General features: G+C 35.6%; 1 protein-coding gene and 1 pseudogene across 11 annotated transcripts; one reads left to right on the plus strand and one right to left on the minus strand.

The window, feature by feature from the left end:
• The first annotated feature begins 1,831 nt into the window (after positions 1-1,831).
• LOC118480312 lies at positions 1,832-2,832 on the plus strand (annotated as a pseudogene).
• Positions 2,833-14,716: 11,884 nt separating this feature from the next.
• LOC118480509 lies at positions 14,717-18,258 on the minus strand. 11 transcript variants are annotated; one of them, XM_035975425.1, is made up of 5 exons: positions 18,003-18,258; positions 17,833-17,905; positions 17,678-17,744; positions 17,454-17,593; positions 14,717-16,071 (listed from the first exon to the last, which is right to left on the minus strand). In XM_035975425.1, the coding sequence occupies exons 1-4, from the start codon at positions 18,220-18,222 to the stop codon at positions 17,531-17,533; spliced, it is 423 nt and encodes a 140-aa protein (XP_035831318.1). In that variant the 5' UTR covers positions 18,223-18,258; the 3' UTR covers positions 14,717-16,071; positions 17,454-17,530. The 11 variants fall into 11 exon arrangements, with proteins under 11 accessions (XP_035831318.1, XP_035831315.1, XP_035831312.1 ...); XM_035975422.1 differs by having other exon boundaries at positions 14,718-16,071; positions 17,454-17,603; positions 17,671-17,744; XM_035975426.1 differs by lacking the exon at positions 14,717-16,071 and adding an exon at positions 16,142-16,342.
• Positions 18,259-18,403: the final 145 nt, after the last annotated feature.

Below are 18,403 nucleotides of genomic sequence, written 5' to 3' on the forward strand. Positions count from 1 at the left end.
TCACAGGTGGAAGAAATGTTTTATAAGAACCATCACCGCAATCACCTCATCCATCATATATCGAGTATATTTGTTAGTTTTTTCTATAGATATAATTTTTATTAGATTCATTCAACCGGTGTAATAAACGAGGTTTTTTTTAAAGATATACTGTTTTTATTATTTACTATACAAAATTACATTTATGCAACTCGTGGAATACACCAAGTTTTTTAAAAATATAACTTTTTTTATTATGTGGTATATAAAATTAGATTTATTCAATCCGTATAATACACGGGGTTTATAAAGATATAACAAGATATAACTTTTTATTGATTGATATATAAAATTACATGTGCTCAACCCATACAACACTATACAACACATGAGGTTCTTAAAAATGTAACTTTTTTCATTATCTATACTATTATAAAAAGGAGAAGTGATGGATAGAAATGTAATTTTACCATACGCACAAGTTTTGAAACAACATGTACAAAAGAGTAAAAGGCATTTGGGAGGGGTAAAGTGGTCAAGTGCACATAATTTAAGACGCTGAAGGGGGTAATTTAGACAATTCATTCATCTTCTCTCTCTGATGGGCAGTCAATTCCCTAAACGTATTAATCTTTAGGAATCCGAACAGAAACCCTTATGAAAAGGGGAACTTGATGAGGCGGGCGACGATTCGTAGCATTAACCGACAATGGCGATTGGGAGATTTTAAAGGTGCCTGCTAGGGTTAAAAGGCCAAACAATGGCGGATGGTGGAGTTTAAAAGCAGAGGATGTGAAAGCAGAGGATGTGGTTTACCAAGGATTTGGAGCTTCAAAGGATTAAGTTGTTAATGGAGTCGCAGGTGTAGCAGGACAAATTGGAGCGTTTCAAAGACTAATTCAGAATCTGGTATAGTTTGTCACAGTTATTTCACCATTATGAGAATGAGAATGAGAATGACTCCTGAAATTGATGAACCCTAGGTGAGCCCTGAATCCCTAAACCCATCTCTTGAAACTGATGCAATTTGTGTACAAGCTTATGCATATTTCCAACAATCTAGGCCCTAATTTCTTATCACCAACGTTTTCTCAACTCTATTTCTGTTAAGATTTGCAGATAAGTCATTCTGGAATTGTGTTAGATTCGTATATGAGGAACCCTAAAAAGATTAGGTTTTTTGCTAAATTTTGTTCGAATGTTCGTTGATGAAGCGTCGTTGGATGATCATGCTTCTCCTGGTTAAATTATAGGTAATCTTTTCTTTGATTTCATTGTTTCTGTAACATTATAGTGTATATTTTGTATCAAGTCTTTTTAATTATTAATATTCATGTATTCACCTTAATAGCAACAAAACTGGACATGAAAGTAATGATTTTTACCCTTAAAAATGCTGCAGGTATGTATTAAAATCTTAATAGCATCATCACTTTAAATAACTTCAACCCGTTTGACCCATTTGTCCAGTTTTCTTCACAACATTATTTACGGGCACAAACACTTTAGCGTTTAACGTGGTTGAAGATGCCAAGGAGACGACTAACTGGTGGGTTATCAAGAGATTCAAGATGCAAGGTTAGCCTTTAGTGACCAGATAAATTTTGGTGTTATAAATTTTCATTTGTAATCTGTTTGTTGTTGCCTTTTTTTGGTTTTGATGTATTATGGGGTTCCTTGATTAGGTTTTGGTTAAAGAGGACCTTGTGTTTTGGTTATGAATAAATTTCTGTTTGGCTTGTAAAAATTGCAGTCTCCACTGCTTGTCGTGGGACCCACAGAGGTAAAGCTCAGGCACTAAAAGCTCAAATGTCGAGGCCAACTTGCAAAGGCCGAGGGGGTAGCAGCGGAAATGCGGAATTATGAGTTGGAGTTGAGAAACTCGAGGCCGAAAGAGCAAGAGTTTTTGGAGAATCATAATGCGAATTCACAGATGTCATCTATTGACTTCTTGCAGCCTCGGACGGTTTCAACGGGTTTAGGGTGGAATATTAATCTGGTTTTAATAGTTAAATCTTGAATATTGATATGGTTTTGATAGTTAAATCTTGAATATTAATTTTGGTTTCGATAGTGAAATCTTGAATCTTGAGTATTAGTTCGGTTTCAATGTTTAAATCTTGAACGTGGAATATTAATTTGGTTTCAATAGTTAAATCTTGAATATTAATATGGTTTCGATCATTAAATCTTGAATATTAATATGGTTTCGATCATTAAATCTTGAATATTAATATGGTTTCCATCGTTAAATCTTGAATATAATTTGGTTTTTATAGTTAAATCTTGAATATTAATTTGGTTTTGAACTTCACATGTTTATATGATTTGTGTAATAATATTGCTTTTGTAATCGTAATCAAGGCTGACAGACTTAGGCAAGCAGTACTTGAAAAGGTGCAAACGAACGAGATCCAAATAATCTCACATGTTGAAGATAAATTCATCGAAAGGCTTCGTGAGAAACAAGCCATGGTGGAAAACATTAACAAGAAGAACATGGAACTCGAAATTCAGGTTGAAGAATTAGCCATGAAAGCCGACACGTGGCAGCAACGGGCGAAATACAACAAGAATATGATCAACACCCTGAAATATAATCTTCAATAAGTGTACGCGCAGGGGGAAGATAGTGAGGTTGACGACACGGCTTCATGGTGCAATGGTCGGGCGATTGATTTCCACTTGCTTTGCAAGGGTACTAATGGCGCAATGACGTGTAAGGTTTGTCGGGTGAATGAAGTGTGCATGCTTTTATTGCCATGTAAGCATCTTTGTCTGTGTAAAGAGTGTGAGAGTAAGCTTAGTATGTGCCCATTGTGTCAGTGCTCCAAGTATATAGGTATGGAATGAGCTGGTGTTCAATAGAAGAGGGCTGATCTGGATCAGTTAACATAGGTGAATGATGTCTGAATGATCCAACAAGCTGATTTTGGCGTAGGCATAAGTGGGAGAGAGGACCTACAGGCAGCAAGTGTGTTGATTATAGTATTGGGGGTAACCTTGAATCCCAGTTTTTCTACTTGCTGCTGATAGAAGGATCATAAAGTTGTTCAAATGCAGCACGGGAGCTGGGCCCTGCATCGAATGTTTAAAAGAAGACCTAGTTGCAGTCACATACATCGGAGCAAGCAAAATAGGTGAACTTACTTACATTTTTTGATTAAATTATATTCTTTTTTAGGGTGAATATGAAATTGAATTAGGAATCTTTTTCATTCTTTTGTAGTTCATATGATCAAACATGTATATAGCCTAGTTTTTTTTGTTTTTATAACTCATACAAATAAAGTGGCAGTACTTGTAAGTCACATTAAAAAAATAATAAATAAATGAAAAAATGTCAAAAATACAATACTTGTTTTCATTGGTAGGTTTTGCACTCATTTTTATGTTGGTACATCATTGTTTTAGTGAGCCAAAAGGATTGGACTATTTCACCGTCATTGGAGGTAAGTTCTGGTTCTATTTATTCACAAGTATCAATACAAGTCTTCCTGTTCGGTTTAATGATACATCTGAAATAAAATGTACATTCAACTATTCAAGAAAGAAAAGGAATTTTTCAGCTTCACTGTTAGTTACCAGAAAGTTCTATTCGAAAGAGATGCATGTGTGTTATTTATGTCGATAACATGTTATTTTTCAACCTGTGAAGCTTATTTATCTGGCGAGTCAAATGGGTGACACATTTTAAACGGTTGGTGGGTTGTAAACAAATTATAATCAAGTTGAATGGGTTAAACGTCTGGCAAGTTGTAATGATGACGTAAACGGGTTGGTGTATTGATCTTCGATGTAGATTTTAACCTTTTGGTTGGAGTCCAATTTTTTTATAACATTAGTGGAATGGTTTGTTGATAGTGCATTTTTAGAATGTTTCTGATGTATCTTTTGGACTTCACATGGTTTCCTACTTGGTCATTTACAATCCATCGGTCTTGACCCCAAAATTGTTTGTGGTTCATGTATGTCTCAAAGGAATGTTTCTGCTGGGTTGTAGCTTGTAAGTTAGATAACAGAATAGCACTAAACCATTTTTATCTTGCAACTCATGAGGTTACACTTTTGGATTGTGTTTTATTGTATGCATAACTGTTATTTTTTTAAATGGGTCAAATGGTTAATTTTTATTGGACAAGTCAAATGGATAACAAGTGACAATAAAAAATGGGTACTATTTATGAACGGCTCAAATGGGTAGTTTTCTATTGAGCGGGTTAAACGGGCCAAGTGACCCCATAATTTTTGTCATTTATTATGTTATGTGTAGTACCGAATTTTGGTTGACAATCTATACGTGGTTAGATGGCAGGGCCGGCTCAAGTGAGAGTGAAATAAAGCAAGAGCTTTAGGTCTCCATTTTCCTAGGGCCTCAAATTCTAAAAAAATATATTATATGTTGGTAATTTTGGCTTTGAGATTGTTAACATTGAGGTTTATAATCTATAATTATGCATATACAAAGATGATATATGAATAATAGGATCCATGGCATTTTTTTTCGTTTACAAAAGGGCCCCAGTTTTGCTATCCGCTTTGGGCCTAGAAAAATTTTGAAAATTTTGAGCAGGCCCTGTTAGATGGGTATTTTTGATGACTTGTACCTGATGGTCCGGTTTTTGGCTGTGGCTTTCGGCTCGGATGGATTAGCAGTAGGCGTTTTACCTTGCCGCTATATATATATAGGATAAGGATCATGTGAGAAGTGATAGGCTAGTTGAGAAACTTGAGAAGCATTCTGGACCACACATTTTTCTAAGCCTTTCGTAATATACACATATGTATAGTTTAAAATTGACTATATACATATATGTATATTGAGTTATACACATATGTATATAGTCAATTTTAAACTATACATATGTGTATATTACGAAAGGCTTAGAAAAATGTGTGGTCCAGAATGCTTCTCAAGTTTCTCATATAGGGTGGACTTCTCTTAGGATCCCTACCCTATATATATATATATATAGGGGAATGCTAAAATGAGAACCACCTCGAGTTGTAAGAATCGTGAGAACTACACCGTAGGGGCGCGGTGGACCAAATTTTTTTTTCATGGACGTAGATTCGTGTATATAAACACCATTTGTAAAAAAAAAATTCAAAAAAAAAAATGTCGTGGGTGTAGTTTTGAGCGCCACAAGTTTGTGTTTACGGGACCCGTAAATCTGGTCGGAAAATTTACGGGTCCTGTAAACACAAACTTGTGTTGCTCAAAACTACACCCACGACATTTTTTTTTGAATTTTTTTTACAAATGTTGTTTTTATACATGCATCTACGTTTCTGAAAAAAAAATTTGGTCCACCAAGGCCCGGATCAAAAAGTTCTCGCGGTTCTTACAACTCGAGGTGGTTCTTATTTTAGCGCAATTCTATCTATCTATCTATATATATATATATATATATCTATATCTAACTTATATATGATTTTTTCTATCGTTTTAAGGTTTGAATTATGTTTACGCCTCGTGTTGTCGACTCCGCCGCAACGCGCGGGTTCCCTACTAGTAATCTAAAAAGAGAATTGATTCAAAGCTCAACCCATAGTTTAGAACTAGTTTGATGTGGTCATGGATTCATGGTTGAGGTGTTGTGTTATTAGTTATTACCTATCATAATCAAGTAATCTCCACTAGCGAGCATGTTAAAAGCGTAAACATTACATGTGACAAGTTTGATCTATTCATAAATGTTTAGTTTGGCTTATATTTAATTTTTATTCTAAATGAGTAAATTATAAAATTTAGCTAAATAATTAAGAAAAAAGAATGAGATAAACGTACCTAGACAAAGTGAAGGTAAGTGGACATAAAGTTGTGTGAATCTAGAATTGGTAAAACGAAACCAACCAAATGTCTAGGCCTCATCATTTAAGAAACCCCCACCTCTTCATTTATTAGTTTTACTATGTTCAAGTGAATGAAAATGTGCCATGTTGAAAATGGACGCACATGACGAATGCCATTCTCATAAATAAATGAGCACTAAACTAGTAGATGTTACTCTCACGGTGTGGGCGTTTACAAGCTACGTGGAAACTTGTCAATCAACGTCGTATACATCAGCCTGGTCACGGCGTGGAGGACGGTGTGGGTCATTTGGTGGTGGAAATCCCACAGACGTTGAGACCAAATTCGTGTTGACGTGGCACGTTTCAATTGGCGTGGGAATTGGCCGTTTGACAACGGTTATTTTTTTAAAATTTTAAAAACTTAACTTTTTAAAAAACATAATTTTACCCTATATAAACCATCATCTTCTTCCATTTCTTTTATAAACTCTCATATTTCACCCAAATTTTTATAACCTCTCTCCTATTTTCACTTCACAAATCCGAAAAATTTCAACCATTCCTTGGATCGAAGAAGAGGATATCGCATTGTGCGAGTTGTGGGTCGAAGCCTTGAGCCACTACATGCTGCATAACTGCTCAATCGATCCGTTTTGGGGGATCGAATTTTACAACACTTTTGCGTCAATAGGGGTGAGACCACCCGAATTGTGGACTCATTTTTTTCTCGTTTTAGGGTTATCCATTTGGATTGCGAAAGATTCGAGACGGTGCACACCGTGGTGGAAAACGCGAGTGGTGACCTGGGGAGGACGACATAATACAATCGCTCTCATCAACTTTAGACACAAACACAACCGTGAATTCCGTCACGTTTCGGCTTGGCAGATTATTAGATTTTTTATGTAGTATTTTTTAGGTTTTATTTTAGTTATGTAATGGTTTTTATTTTTAAATATGTAATGTTTAATTATTAACGTTATTTGTTTAATTATTATTATTGTATTTTTATAAATTAAATAGATTTTATAGAATTTTTAAATATAATTTAATAATAAAAAGTGTGTCACGTGTCGAACAAGACCACTCTTCCACGCCTCTTCTCACACTCCCCGTTTTTGCTCCACGCCCCCTTTCTGACGCAAGCTGATGTGTCCTCCACGTATCCGATAATGCTCATTAAGAGGTAAACAAACAGCCCCTTAAATAGTAAAACCCAAAAAAAATACCAAAAGCTGTGAATTAGTAAATAGATTAACACTTTTTTTATTGAGTGTTAGTAAATGGTAAAAATATGTAATTATTAACAAGAAAATAACATCAATTTACCGATTTCAATACTTAAAAAATATATATTTGTCAAAAAGTATAAAAAGAGTGTGTGTGTGAGCATAAAAGGGAAAACATAAAAAAAAGTTATTAATAACTAATAAAAGAATATAAACAAAAAGTACCACATTCCAAAGAGGCATGATAGCCAAAACATGAGAGCAAAAAGATGCCCACCGAAATAAATTATTCTATACATTTGCAATTTTGTACATAGCAAAATATTGTATAAGCTAAATATATAATACAGTAAGCAAGAAATTAGCCAAGAAGTTAAGCAAATGTAAAAAAATCCAATTATTTAAATACATTTAATAGATGTCCATTTATAAGATGACACGTGTAGGTAGCTAAGACTATAGGTAATGATTACTACCCGCCTCACGTCCGGCTTCAAACCCACGCCAATGGGGCCACGCCCAAACCCACGCCCCAACCCAAGCCCCAAGCCCCATACCCTATAGCCTAAGGGGCATTTTTTGCCATATCACCATCATAATGTTTCATGTAATGGTTAAGACTTCATAATGCCCTTTTATGTATTAGTTTCCTTATTTTTCTTTCTTATTGGGCATTATTCTAGAAATGCCCCCTCCCCTATAATACCCATGAGGAATAGTGTAAGGGCATTATTAAAATCTTTCACACCCTTATAAAGCCCCATTACATATGGTCTAAGAGGGGGGGGGGGGGGGGGGGACAAAAAATTGTTCAATAAAATAAAAAAAAAAATACTGATTTTACTAAGTTTAAAATCCTATTTTTTTCCCTTTGAACGGCAACACCCAAGAAACGCCTAAGCAATGCGCTCAAAATTTTTTCATTTTATACCCTTGCTCCGATTTGAACCCATGACCTCCCACTAAGAGACAACAGACAAAAGTCACTACCAGCTGAGCTAGTCCTAGTTGGCATTTAAAATCCTATATAAAAGCAACACCAACCATAAATCATCTGGTGAAGACATGGGTCGTGATAAAAGCAATACGTTTTTTTTTTTTTTGAACGACAAATTTGGATCACTGACGGACCACTGGAGTATCATCGTGCCACCAGCGGAACCACCCGATCATATCCATCTCCACTAGGCATAATGCCTATACACCAATTCAGGAGGAAACCCAATAAATATGGGAAAACCCCCTTGTGGGAATCGAACCCAGGACCTATTGGTCCCAAAACTTTATCGCACCCCCAAGATGCCACTAGGCTATAAAGCCATGGGCGTGATAAAAGCAATACTACCCTAAACTTTTCCTTTATGTGCTTCCAATTTACAAATATTCATTCCTAGCTACCGTTATCAATTAATGATAATGTTAAATGTTTTTTGTTTTATTAAGTTCACAAGGTAATCTGATCTTAATGTTAACTTGTTTTTAATTGTCACGTTTATAATGATTAATGATCATGAAATCAAGAGTTTGAATTCCACACATGGGTTGGTTCCTATTTTATGATTAGACTTTATTTTTAACTGACCAGTTGAAATATGTTAAAGGGTAAAGTAGATTAAAATATATGTCAAATGTATCTAGATGTTTTCGATGTATTATATTGCTTTAATTAGAATAAGCGTTAATGAGTTTGAACCGTGACTCGACATTTTAAAAGTGATTTACACAAGCTCATTTTCACCAAAGCTGTTTAAACCCTTTATGATTAACTACCTGTTTTTCTTCAATTTTTTATTTGGTAAAATGTTAAAACTACATGAAACTTTGTAAGGCTGTGGAGAATGGGGCGTTGGTTGGGGCGGGGGATGCCCTTCAACGCCAGCTGCTCCACTCCGAGTTGACGTTGGGCATAGCGTTGCCCCTTTGACGTGCGTATTCTGCCTGGCATGGGGCGGGGGGGGGGGGGTGGCAGGGTGAGTTGACTGGCTTTGTTGGCTGGTCCAATATGGCTGGCTTTGATTGGCTACTTTAATTAAAAAAATTCACATGGCTGGCCACACCAAGCTAAGCCACGCCACACCAAGCTAAGTCACGTCACACCACACCCCTTGTTTTTCACAATAAGCTTGTAGATCTCACCCTCACTACGTATCGTGTAAAGCCACGTCATTAGCCTCCCAATAAACTTGTAGATCCCACCATTTGTTTTATTAAGTTCACAAGGTAATTTGGTCTTAATGTTAACTTGTTTTAATTGTCACGTTTATAATGATTAATGATCATGAAATCAAGAGTTTGAATTCCACACCATTTGTTTTATTAAGTTCACAAGGTAATCTGGTCCCATTTTCAATTGGATGAAAAAGAAAGTAAATACATGCCTCTGAAAATAAAGTAGGGTCTGTTTTCCTTTCTTAAAATGGAAATTTCTTATCATCACCACAGCCTATCATTGCCCCCACCATTTCACATGAAAGACAATGCTACAAATTTACTTTAATTTTTTTAAAGGAAAACTTCATCCACCAAATTTATTTTCAAACAGTGACGGAACCAGAACTTTATAAGTGGAGGGTCAAAACATAGTTGTTTTTTACATTATAACTAAACACAAAAAAATGATAATTAGCTAAAAGAATCTTAACCTAAAGGATATGGTGTGATGAGAAGATGTTTCCCTTATACTTGAAGGTTTAAATCCTTATTTCTCAGTTATATATTTTGTTAGGATGAAAGTATTTTACAAAGTAAATCAATTAATAAATCCAAACGTAAATTAGTAAAAGTTTTTCCTTAATGTAGATAATATGGTAAATGGATAGCAAAACTTTAAGAAAAAACAAATGAAATTATTATATCCAAATGCTATGTACAATCCTGAAAATTACTTGCTACTTTAACTTTTTTTTTGTTTTAACCAAAAGAAACAACACAATTCACCCTTCAAACCAGAATGCCAGCCAGGTAAACTTTATTAACCCTATACTCTATTATTTTGTCAATGTTTGACTGGGTGGGATATAGGCCTAAGGCTACTTTACTTAATATAAAACAAAATATAATGCTTCTTCTTCACCAAACTACCATAACCTGCAATTCCACAACCGACTAACTTCCGTCCACCGGAAAACATTTCGATATGCTTCTTTTTCACTCGTCTTTTCTCAGTTTTACTACTAAGCCAAAGTTATTTTTGAAGGGTCAAACAAATAAAATATTTTCGAGTTAATACCTATAAATAACAATTCCGGCCGGCCATCAGATCTTCCCTAACACAACACCACCGTCACCCGCTCACCACATTTCAATCTTCCCTAACACAACACCACCGTCACCCGCTCACCGCCATCAGGCACTTTATCGATCATCCTTCGGTAAGTATTTTTATTGCTTTTGATTAAGATTGATTGGAGTTACAGATGATCCGTTGAACTATCTTAATTTAATTTATTGATCTACATGATGTTGTTGCTGATTATGATTCTGTTGGTTCAATTTGGGCCATTATGTTTACTCTCCTCTGTTCTTGTTAACAATTTTTAGTAGATTATTGATATTTGTTAAAAAAAAAAAAAGTTTGATCGTACTTTCGTTTTACTTTATTATTTGTGTGATCTAAGATCTCGAGGGTTTACTTGTCGTCCCTGCCCCACTGTTGTTTCCGATTTGAACCAGCTATGGGAAATGCCTATTTGCTTTTTATAATTTCTTGCCATTATTTATTTATTTTTTTTTTGGGTGTAGACTAAGTCGAAACTTTTGATTCTTTTTGTACTTTGCTCTGTAGTGTTCTTAGGATCTTGGGTCAGTCAATTTCTTTTATATTATTTCCTAGTAGTGTTGTACGGCAGGTATAAGATTAGACAAGTTTTGTAGAGTCCCCATAAGGGTGGGCGGGGCGTAATTCGGGGAGGGGTTCGGGGAGGGGTTTCACCGATTAGGGGGGCGGCGCCATTGGAGCGGTGAACAAGAGAGAGGTAGACAAGGCGGTGGGCTCTCGCCGATGGAGAGAGAGAGGAAAGATGGTGGGCCAGCCCACTTTCAACCGATCAAACTTTTTCTTTTTTTTTCTTTTTTTTGTTTGAATAAAAAAATAAGGGGAGTTAAGAGGGGAGTGGCGCCATCAAATTGGGGTGTTAGGGGAGTTTAAGAGGGGAGTTGACGTGGCACACGGGGATTGGTTTGGCGTAAGAGAGGGGACTCACCTATTAGGTGAGCACCCCCTTCACCCTAACACACACACCTCTCTCTCTCTCTCATTCTCTTTCTCTCTCACACACTAAACACGCATTCATTTATGGAGATGAATTGGTGGTACAAGTTTTCTTTTTGGTTGTGAGATGAAAACGATACCTCCTTTTGATCTGCTTATTATTCTTCTATATTTGCATTTCTATTTGCTTCCATTTTCTCCTTAAACAACCACCTTCATACCCAGGTTTGAATTTGAGTGATTGTGTTCTTGAATTCTTTTTAATTGGTTGATTTGTTGCTATTTCAATTACTCTTTCATGGGGTTGCTTTTTTTATTTTTTATAAAGATTGAAGTTTTCATCATCAAGAGTCAAGAGTTTGTATGCTTCTTGAATTTTGTGTTCAAGTTTAAGGTTTTGGGTTTATGATTTTATGATCTTTTGTTATGATTTTTTTGGGGTTTTTTTCTCAAAGTGATTTGTACTATTTCAGTCATAAGCTCACTCTTCTTTTTCATGATTTTATCCTGTCGTGTTCTACCGTGCACTAACAATTAACATGTTTTGTTCTAATTAATCTTCTTTATCACACCCATTTGAAATCTTTTCTTGAATCTTGATTTTATATGAATTTACAAGGCTTGTTGTATGAGATTCTTGAAAAAAATAGTTCAAATCTTGACAATTTAATCTTGATAATTTAATTCATGGATTTGGGTTGTTTTGTTTTGGGATGATGTTAGTGTTAGTGGGTTTTGATTATCAAGGATTAGTTGTTTGATGTGAGTGATAAAATGACAGTTTTTAAAGTTGTGTTTTAATTTCATTTCACCTTAAAATTAACAAAAGTATTATAAGATAAAATAATATAAAAAACATAATTATTACTTCTGACTATAAAATAAAATAACATAAAAAACATAATTATTACTTTTGATTTTAGAATAAAATAATGTAATAAAGTAAATAACATAAAAAAATAATTATTACTTTTGACTTTTATAATAAAATAATATAATAAGGAATCCCTTAGCATTGAAGATAGTCTAATATAATAAGGAATCCCAAACACGCCTTTGTTTATTTGATATGTGCTAATGTTGTTGTGGATTGCGGGTATTGCTTGACACGTGGTGGGTGTGGGATCCGGAAGGTAATTCTTCAAGGTGTGGGGTGGCGTGGCTTCGGCTGGCGTGGCCAGCCATGTGGATTTTGATATATTTTTTTTTGTTTAAATTATTTAAAATTTCATTTAATAAAAAAAAGCTACATAAAATTAAAAAAAAAAAAGATTTAAAACTTCATGATTTATCCATGTCATATTTTTTCACGATATCTTGTTTCATTTGCAAAGTCAATTCCAATTCTGGGCCGGTAAGGTGATTGACGGCCATGGCGAGAAATTTCATATCTTCGCGTTTTTCTTTTAGAGATGTTTTTTTATCGTACGACGCTTGGATATTTTTCCACATCTCGATCCTTTGTTGTTGGATGAAATTGAATGTGTCGATTTTCGTCCCAATTTCTTCCAACTGGTTGGTGTACAACCTTTTACCCGAGGCCGAACTAGGGGCTGAACCAGAGGCCGAACCCGATGCTGAACCCGATCTCCCTCTTTGAATCCGCTTTTTTGACGTGTCCCTATCGGGTGGGCGGGAAGGAGAATCATCAAAATCATCCAAATTAAGATCAAGATCTTGATCACGAGCATCAGACTGAACTTACTGAACTTGAGACAAGGGTGTTCTTGCCCTTTTGGATGAAGTTGATTCGCTAGCGGTAGGGACTTTCGCCCATTTAGAAACGTACCTACATATACCCCAACAATGCATGTACTTGAACTCGTGCTTCTAAACCGTGTGGATGGCCACGTGTAAGGGGTATTTGGGTCAGGTTTGTTCGTTGACGGTTTTATGGCGGGCTAGGGTTTGGGTTCTCTTGGTAACCAAAGGGGTTGGTTGGGTCGTAGTTTCACTTCAATGGATGCATTATAGAGGATTAAGTGGGTTGAATTTATAAAAAAATATAGAGATAGAAGAAATAGAGAAGTAGAAAATGGTAAAAAATTGTAAAAAACAGGTGAGTATTTATAATGTTTAAAAAGAAATAATCTATACTATATAATAAAAAAAAAATCTGATTTGCGACACATGTCATTCAATGAGAGCATTAATAATTTATAGATAAATTTTAAATTTCAAATTAAAAATGTGTTTTAAATCTAATATGTAATTTATGGATTTAATTTTGATTTGAAATTATTAAAATAAAAATCCGTAAAATTTGTAACCATTTAATCAATGTTTTTTTTAGAAAAAACCCTTATTTTAATGTTAATGTAAATTTCGTAAAATTTTCTTTCCCTTATAGAATCAAACTAGCTGGAAGTTCCTGCCACGTTGCGGTTCGGGGCTTACAAAGTTAAGACCGCGACTCTGGCGTTGCGGTTCGGGGCTTACAAAGTTAAGGCAATTAAGACGCGACATATATAAATTTATAAGCATGTTGCTCCACTTTATGTAAGGAGATCAAAATTAAGACGTAATATAATGTCAATATTATGTGATAACGTCCAATGTATAATCACCATTTCTCTACACATTATCAATTTTAGACTTGCATCAAATTAAAATTATTATAAACTTCACCAACATTTATAATAAGTCTAGCTTTTTTTATACCAACTGCCGTATCATTTCACATTAACCAGAGTGTATGCTTCTGTTGACATACCATCACCAACTTCTATCCATAGTATGACAACACAACACAGCACCACACCTACTCACCCTTACCACTCACCCTTACCCCTCACCCTTCAATCATGATTTCTTGCTTTTCTCAAAAACCCAAATATACAGACAAATCTTTTTATGTCAGTGCATTTATTTGCTATGTAAATCAAAGCATGATTTCAGTAATGAGTCACCATCTTTAACATAGTTACTTACACAGTCGGAAGGCCGCCGACAACATAAAGCCAACACCCATCTCGCTCACTTTCTCTCTCTAGAAAGTCTCTTCAAAATAAGACATCATAAGGTCTATAAATGGCGAGATAGCCGGAGAATGCATGCAACTTAGAGAGAGGTCTTCAGAGAGAGAAAGAGATGAAGACACAATGGCTTTTTCTGGGGGGTTTAAAACCCAAAAGAGAAAGTTGTCTCATCATATAGAAGAGATGGACATGCAACAACTATGTATCATAGAAAACACCATATAAAAAGGTTTCCACAAATAATCCCTCTATCTCGACAGCCACCTGCAACCAGGGAAACATGGCGCAACCACATAACCACCACTATCTTTATCTCTCTTGGACGACAAACAAACCAACCATCTCAATCGTTTCATTCAGAGAAAATAAAGCAAAGGCTCAGACAACACAACATGATAGCCTCTAAAACAACTTGAAACAATCGGTACCACAGTCAAAAATATTTAAAGCCTATAGAACAGAGTAGTAAATGTATGGGAAACCCGCACGTTGCGGCGGGGTCAAAAAGTTAGTTTGTTTATCAATCATTTCGTTTTATATTACGTATCAACTTAACAGTTACGGATCTGGTTCCAGGATCTGATACAGTTTAGATACGCACAGAATTTGTTTTTCAGTAATTGCAGCGAATCAACACTTATTGATCGTAATTCAGGCGGATCTGAAATTCTACATTTGAACAGATCAAGAAGTGTTTTGATGACAGATGTTGCACTTGAAAATTCATTCTGCACAGATCTGCACGTTCAAACACAAATCAGCAGACCTGTTTTATGTTTATACGCTGCAGAATCAGTTTGTATTAGCTGAATCATCTCAGTACATCCGCCGTTATACACACACATATTTCGGATCCGCACATATATTCGCGCAAGTCTGAAAATGGTGTTCATCTGCAGACTTATACAATTGTAGAATTCCGTTCGTTTATCCGCAGATTCTGGTTCATTTGTTAGAAGCTGTTAATACGAGAACAAATTAAATCAGTTTGCACAGATTATAGTTGGAAGTTGTTTCACGAATCCGCAAGACTGAAGCAAGTCCGAATAATAACGAATCTGATTTTGGATTATTCGTAAATCAGTGAGTTGATTCATTTGCTGAAAGTTTGACCATTCGCTAAAAGTTAGTTCAGTCGAAACTCAAAAATTCATTCGCTGGGAATTGCGCTAAAACAAGCTGAAAGTTTGTCCATTCGGTCGAGTGTATTGCATATTCAAACTTTATCCGCTGAGTTAGATCTGTAGTATTTGTTCATTGGGAACTGTTTCGTTTGCGCAGAAATATCCATCGCAGAAGTGTTAATTCGCAGAACTTGGTTTATAGTTCATTCGCTGTTTATCCGCTGAAACAGTTTCTTTTCGCTGAGTTCATTCACTGAAAACACTCATTTCTACGCGAACCATTTCTACTCGAACGATTTCGACCCGCACCGTTTCAACTCATACCGTTTCGATCCGAACCGTTTCTATGCGAATCATTTCAACTCGTACCGTTATGACCCGTACCATTTTGACGCGAACCATTTTGACGCCCGTTTCGACGCGAACGGTTTCGACCGTACCGTTTCAAATCGAACCGTTTCGACCCGTACCGTTTTGCCGGGAACCGTTTCGATGCGAACCGTCTTGGTATGCACCGTTTCAACCCGAACCGTTTCGAACCGTATTGTTTCCACCCGTACTGTTTTGACTCGAAGCAGGGGTTGTGGGTGTCGGGGTGATGGATTCCAATTCATTTGACAACCAAACACAACAAAAATGGAATTGAGATTTCAATTCCAACAAAAAAAATTCCAAAATGTTTAAATTTTAATTCCGCGAACCAAACGCCGCCCCCTAAGTTGATGCCACTCAAACTTAATTGTTCAACACATCTGCATGCAGGAGTAGTTGACGATTCACAAAACTTACACATGATAATTCATATAGATTACATATAGCACATGCATACACATGTAACTGTGATGAGGATATTGATACAATAGGCTTCTTTTGGATTGTTTTTAAGGTTTAAAGATAGAAAGTAACAAATCTTATATCTAAAATGAGTAAAAAAGAAAACTTTTCTGGCTGCCTCTTTAACATAACACGCCATCTTTCCACCAATACTTTATAGAAATACAAGGACGCTGAGGGACCTGACCTCTTGAAGAAGCAAGAAATTTATTCAGACACCGAGTACATATATAAAAAAATCAATCAGACCTCTTAAAAAACAAAATCTTTCTAAATAAGTTATAAATCCCTTTGCTAACTGAAAGTGAAAAAACCGACACCCACGTATTCTTGGTGTACATTTCAATAGCATCTGTATATGAGAATCGAGTCCGGCTCCCAAAACATTATTGAGAAATCTTCGACTAACCAATCTCAATCGCATAATAATCAACCGTGAATATCAAAGACAAAATACAAAATACAAGTATCTGGATTCACGCCATAAGCCGTGAGTATCAAAGATTCAAAGACAAAATATCAACAACGGCTCCACTCACCACCAGTTGCAGTGGTGGTTCTTGTTAAGAAAGAACATGCCATCAGAGAACTTGTGTAAGAAATTATATACATAAATTTAAAAAAATCAAAATCCTAAACAAAAATGAAATTGCTATTATTCAATCTAAAATTTTATTACACACTTTCGTTTCAGATTCTTCTGTAAAAAAATGTTGCAAATCAAGAACATAACCGCCAGCAAAAAAATAGAATCAAACCACCATTCTTCCACTACCGTCTAGGTTGGTAAATGGGGCTGAAATCAGCGAGGTGCAGCAGCTTAATACGTTGCTGGGACAGCCGCGGTTGTCGAATAAACCGGACACGTGGTCGTGGGTTTTGGACGGGGTAGTTTCACAGTTAAAGACGGGATTATGAGGATGCAGCATGTTCCCCCTCCGTATGTGGTTAAGCGAAATAATAAGGTGCCGAAAAAGGTTGAAATTGATTAATACCCATAACAAAATTATTAAAATATAAATCGGGTTTAAGTAATCGGGTTTAAGTAATTGACAAGTATTACCTTTGACTTAGAAGTCAAACTGTGGCACATCTATTATACTCCATATCATATTCTCAATAACAAAATCAATAGACGCAGTTCAATTTAATATTTGTTCAATCGATGGATATATAAATCAGATAATCATCTAGAATAAAATGCCTAAAAAATTATCAACGAATAAAAGCTAAAGAACCTAATTTCATGTAATTATCATGATTAAAATCAAAATAAAAAGTTTTAAAAAAAAAGACTCACTGGTTTTGGGGCCAGCAGGGTGATTCCAGAGAGGCGGCTGTAGCTTCGACGTCGCCATTGAAAACTTTAGTTTCTCTCTATAGAATCTTTAAAAGAGTTTGATTAACACCAATGGTAGGTGAGCCTTTTTTTCTTCTAGTCTGAACAACCCTTTAAGAAATAAAAGTAATATGAAATTGAACCAAAATTGAATCAATAAGCATGAAATTGAAGGCACCTGTGACCTTTTGGCGTTTATGAGACGGGGGATTATCTACAACAGTTATAAATCTGCCAATTGCATATTGTAACCTAACAACACGATTAACAACAAACAGATAATAATAATAATTGAATCGTAAAATCTGGATTAATATTCAAACAGTTGAGATCGGTGTACCTTGTGGATCCACTGACGAAAATCGTAAAATCTGGATTAATCATCAGCTCCAAGATCTTTTTCGGGGCGGCCTCTGCATTCATATAAATTCAAGAACACAAAGGACTAATTAGTAAATGTGCACGAACAACACAAGTTAACAATTGAAAATGAGTGAAGAATTTTCATACCATCTATTCCATGCTGATTAAGCTCTTCTACAAACTGTTGATGAAATTCCAACAAACAACTCGAGGCTTCTTCAACGAAAATCATTCCTTTCTTGCGCTTCATCTTCCTCATTATCCCTCCCTTTTGTGTTTTTATAGAGCAGAGGGGGCGACGGAACTGCTGGAAGTCCAGACGCTTCATTTGCAATTGAAGAGTGAAGACATGTGGTAGGGTTTTCATAGGGGAAAAGAAGAGGCCGGTGTGTTAAAAGGGGAGGGGCAATAATGAGAGAAAATGAGAAAAAAAATAGGAATTTTAACTGTGCCATCTTAAAAAAGTTGTTTGAAATTACTATTATGTCCATGGAAGATGCTTTATATAGTTATCTATCTATACTATATAATAAAAGAAACCAATGAAT

Source organism: Helianthus annuus, chromosome 7 (genome assembly GCF_002127325.2).
Source record: "Helianthus annuus cultivar XRQ/B chromosome 7, HanXRQr2.0-SUNRISE, whole genome shotgun sequence".
NCBI classification, from domain to species: Eukaryota; Viridiplantae; Streptophyta; class Magnoliopsida; order Asterales; family Asteraceae; genus Helianthus; species Helianthus annuus.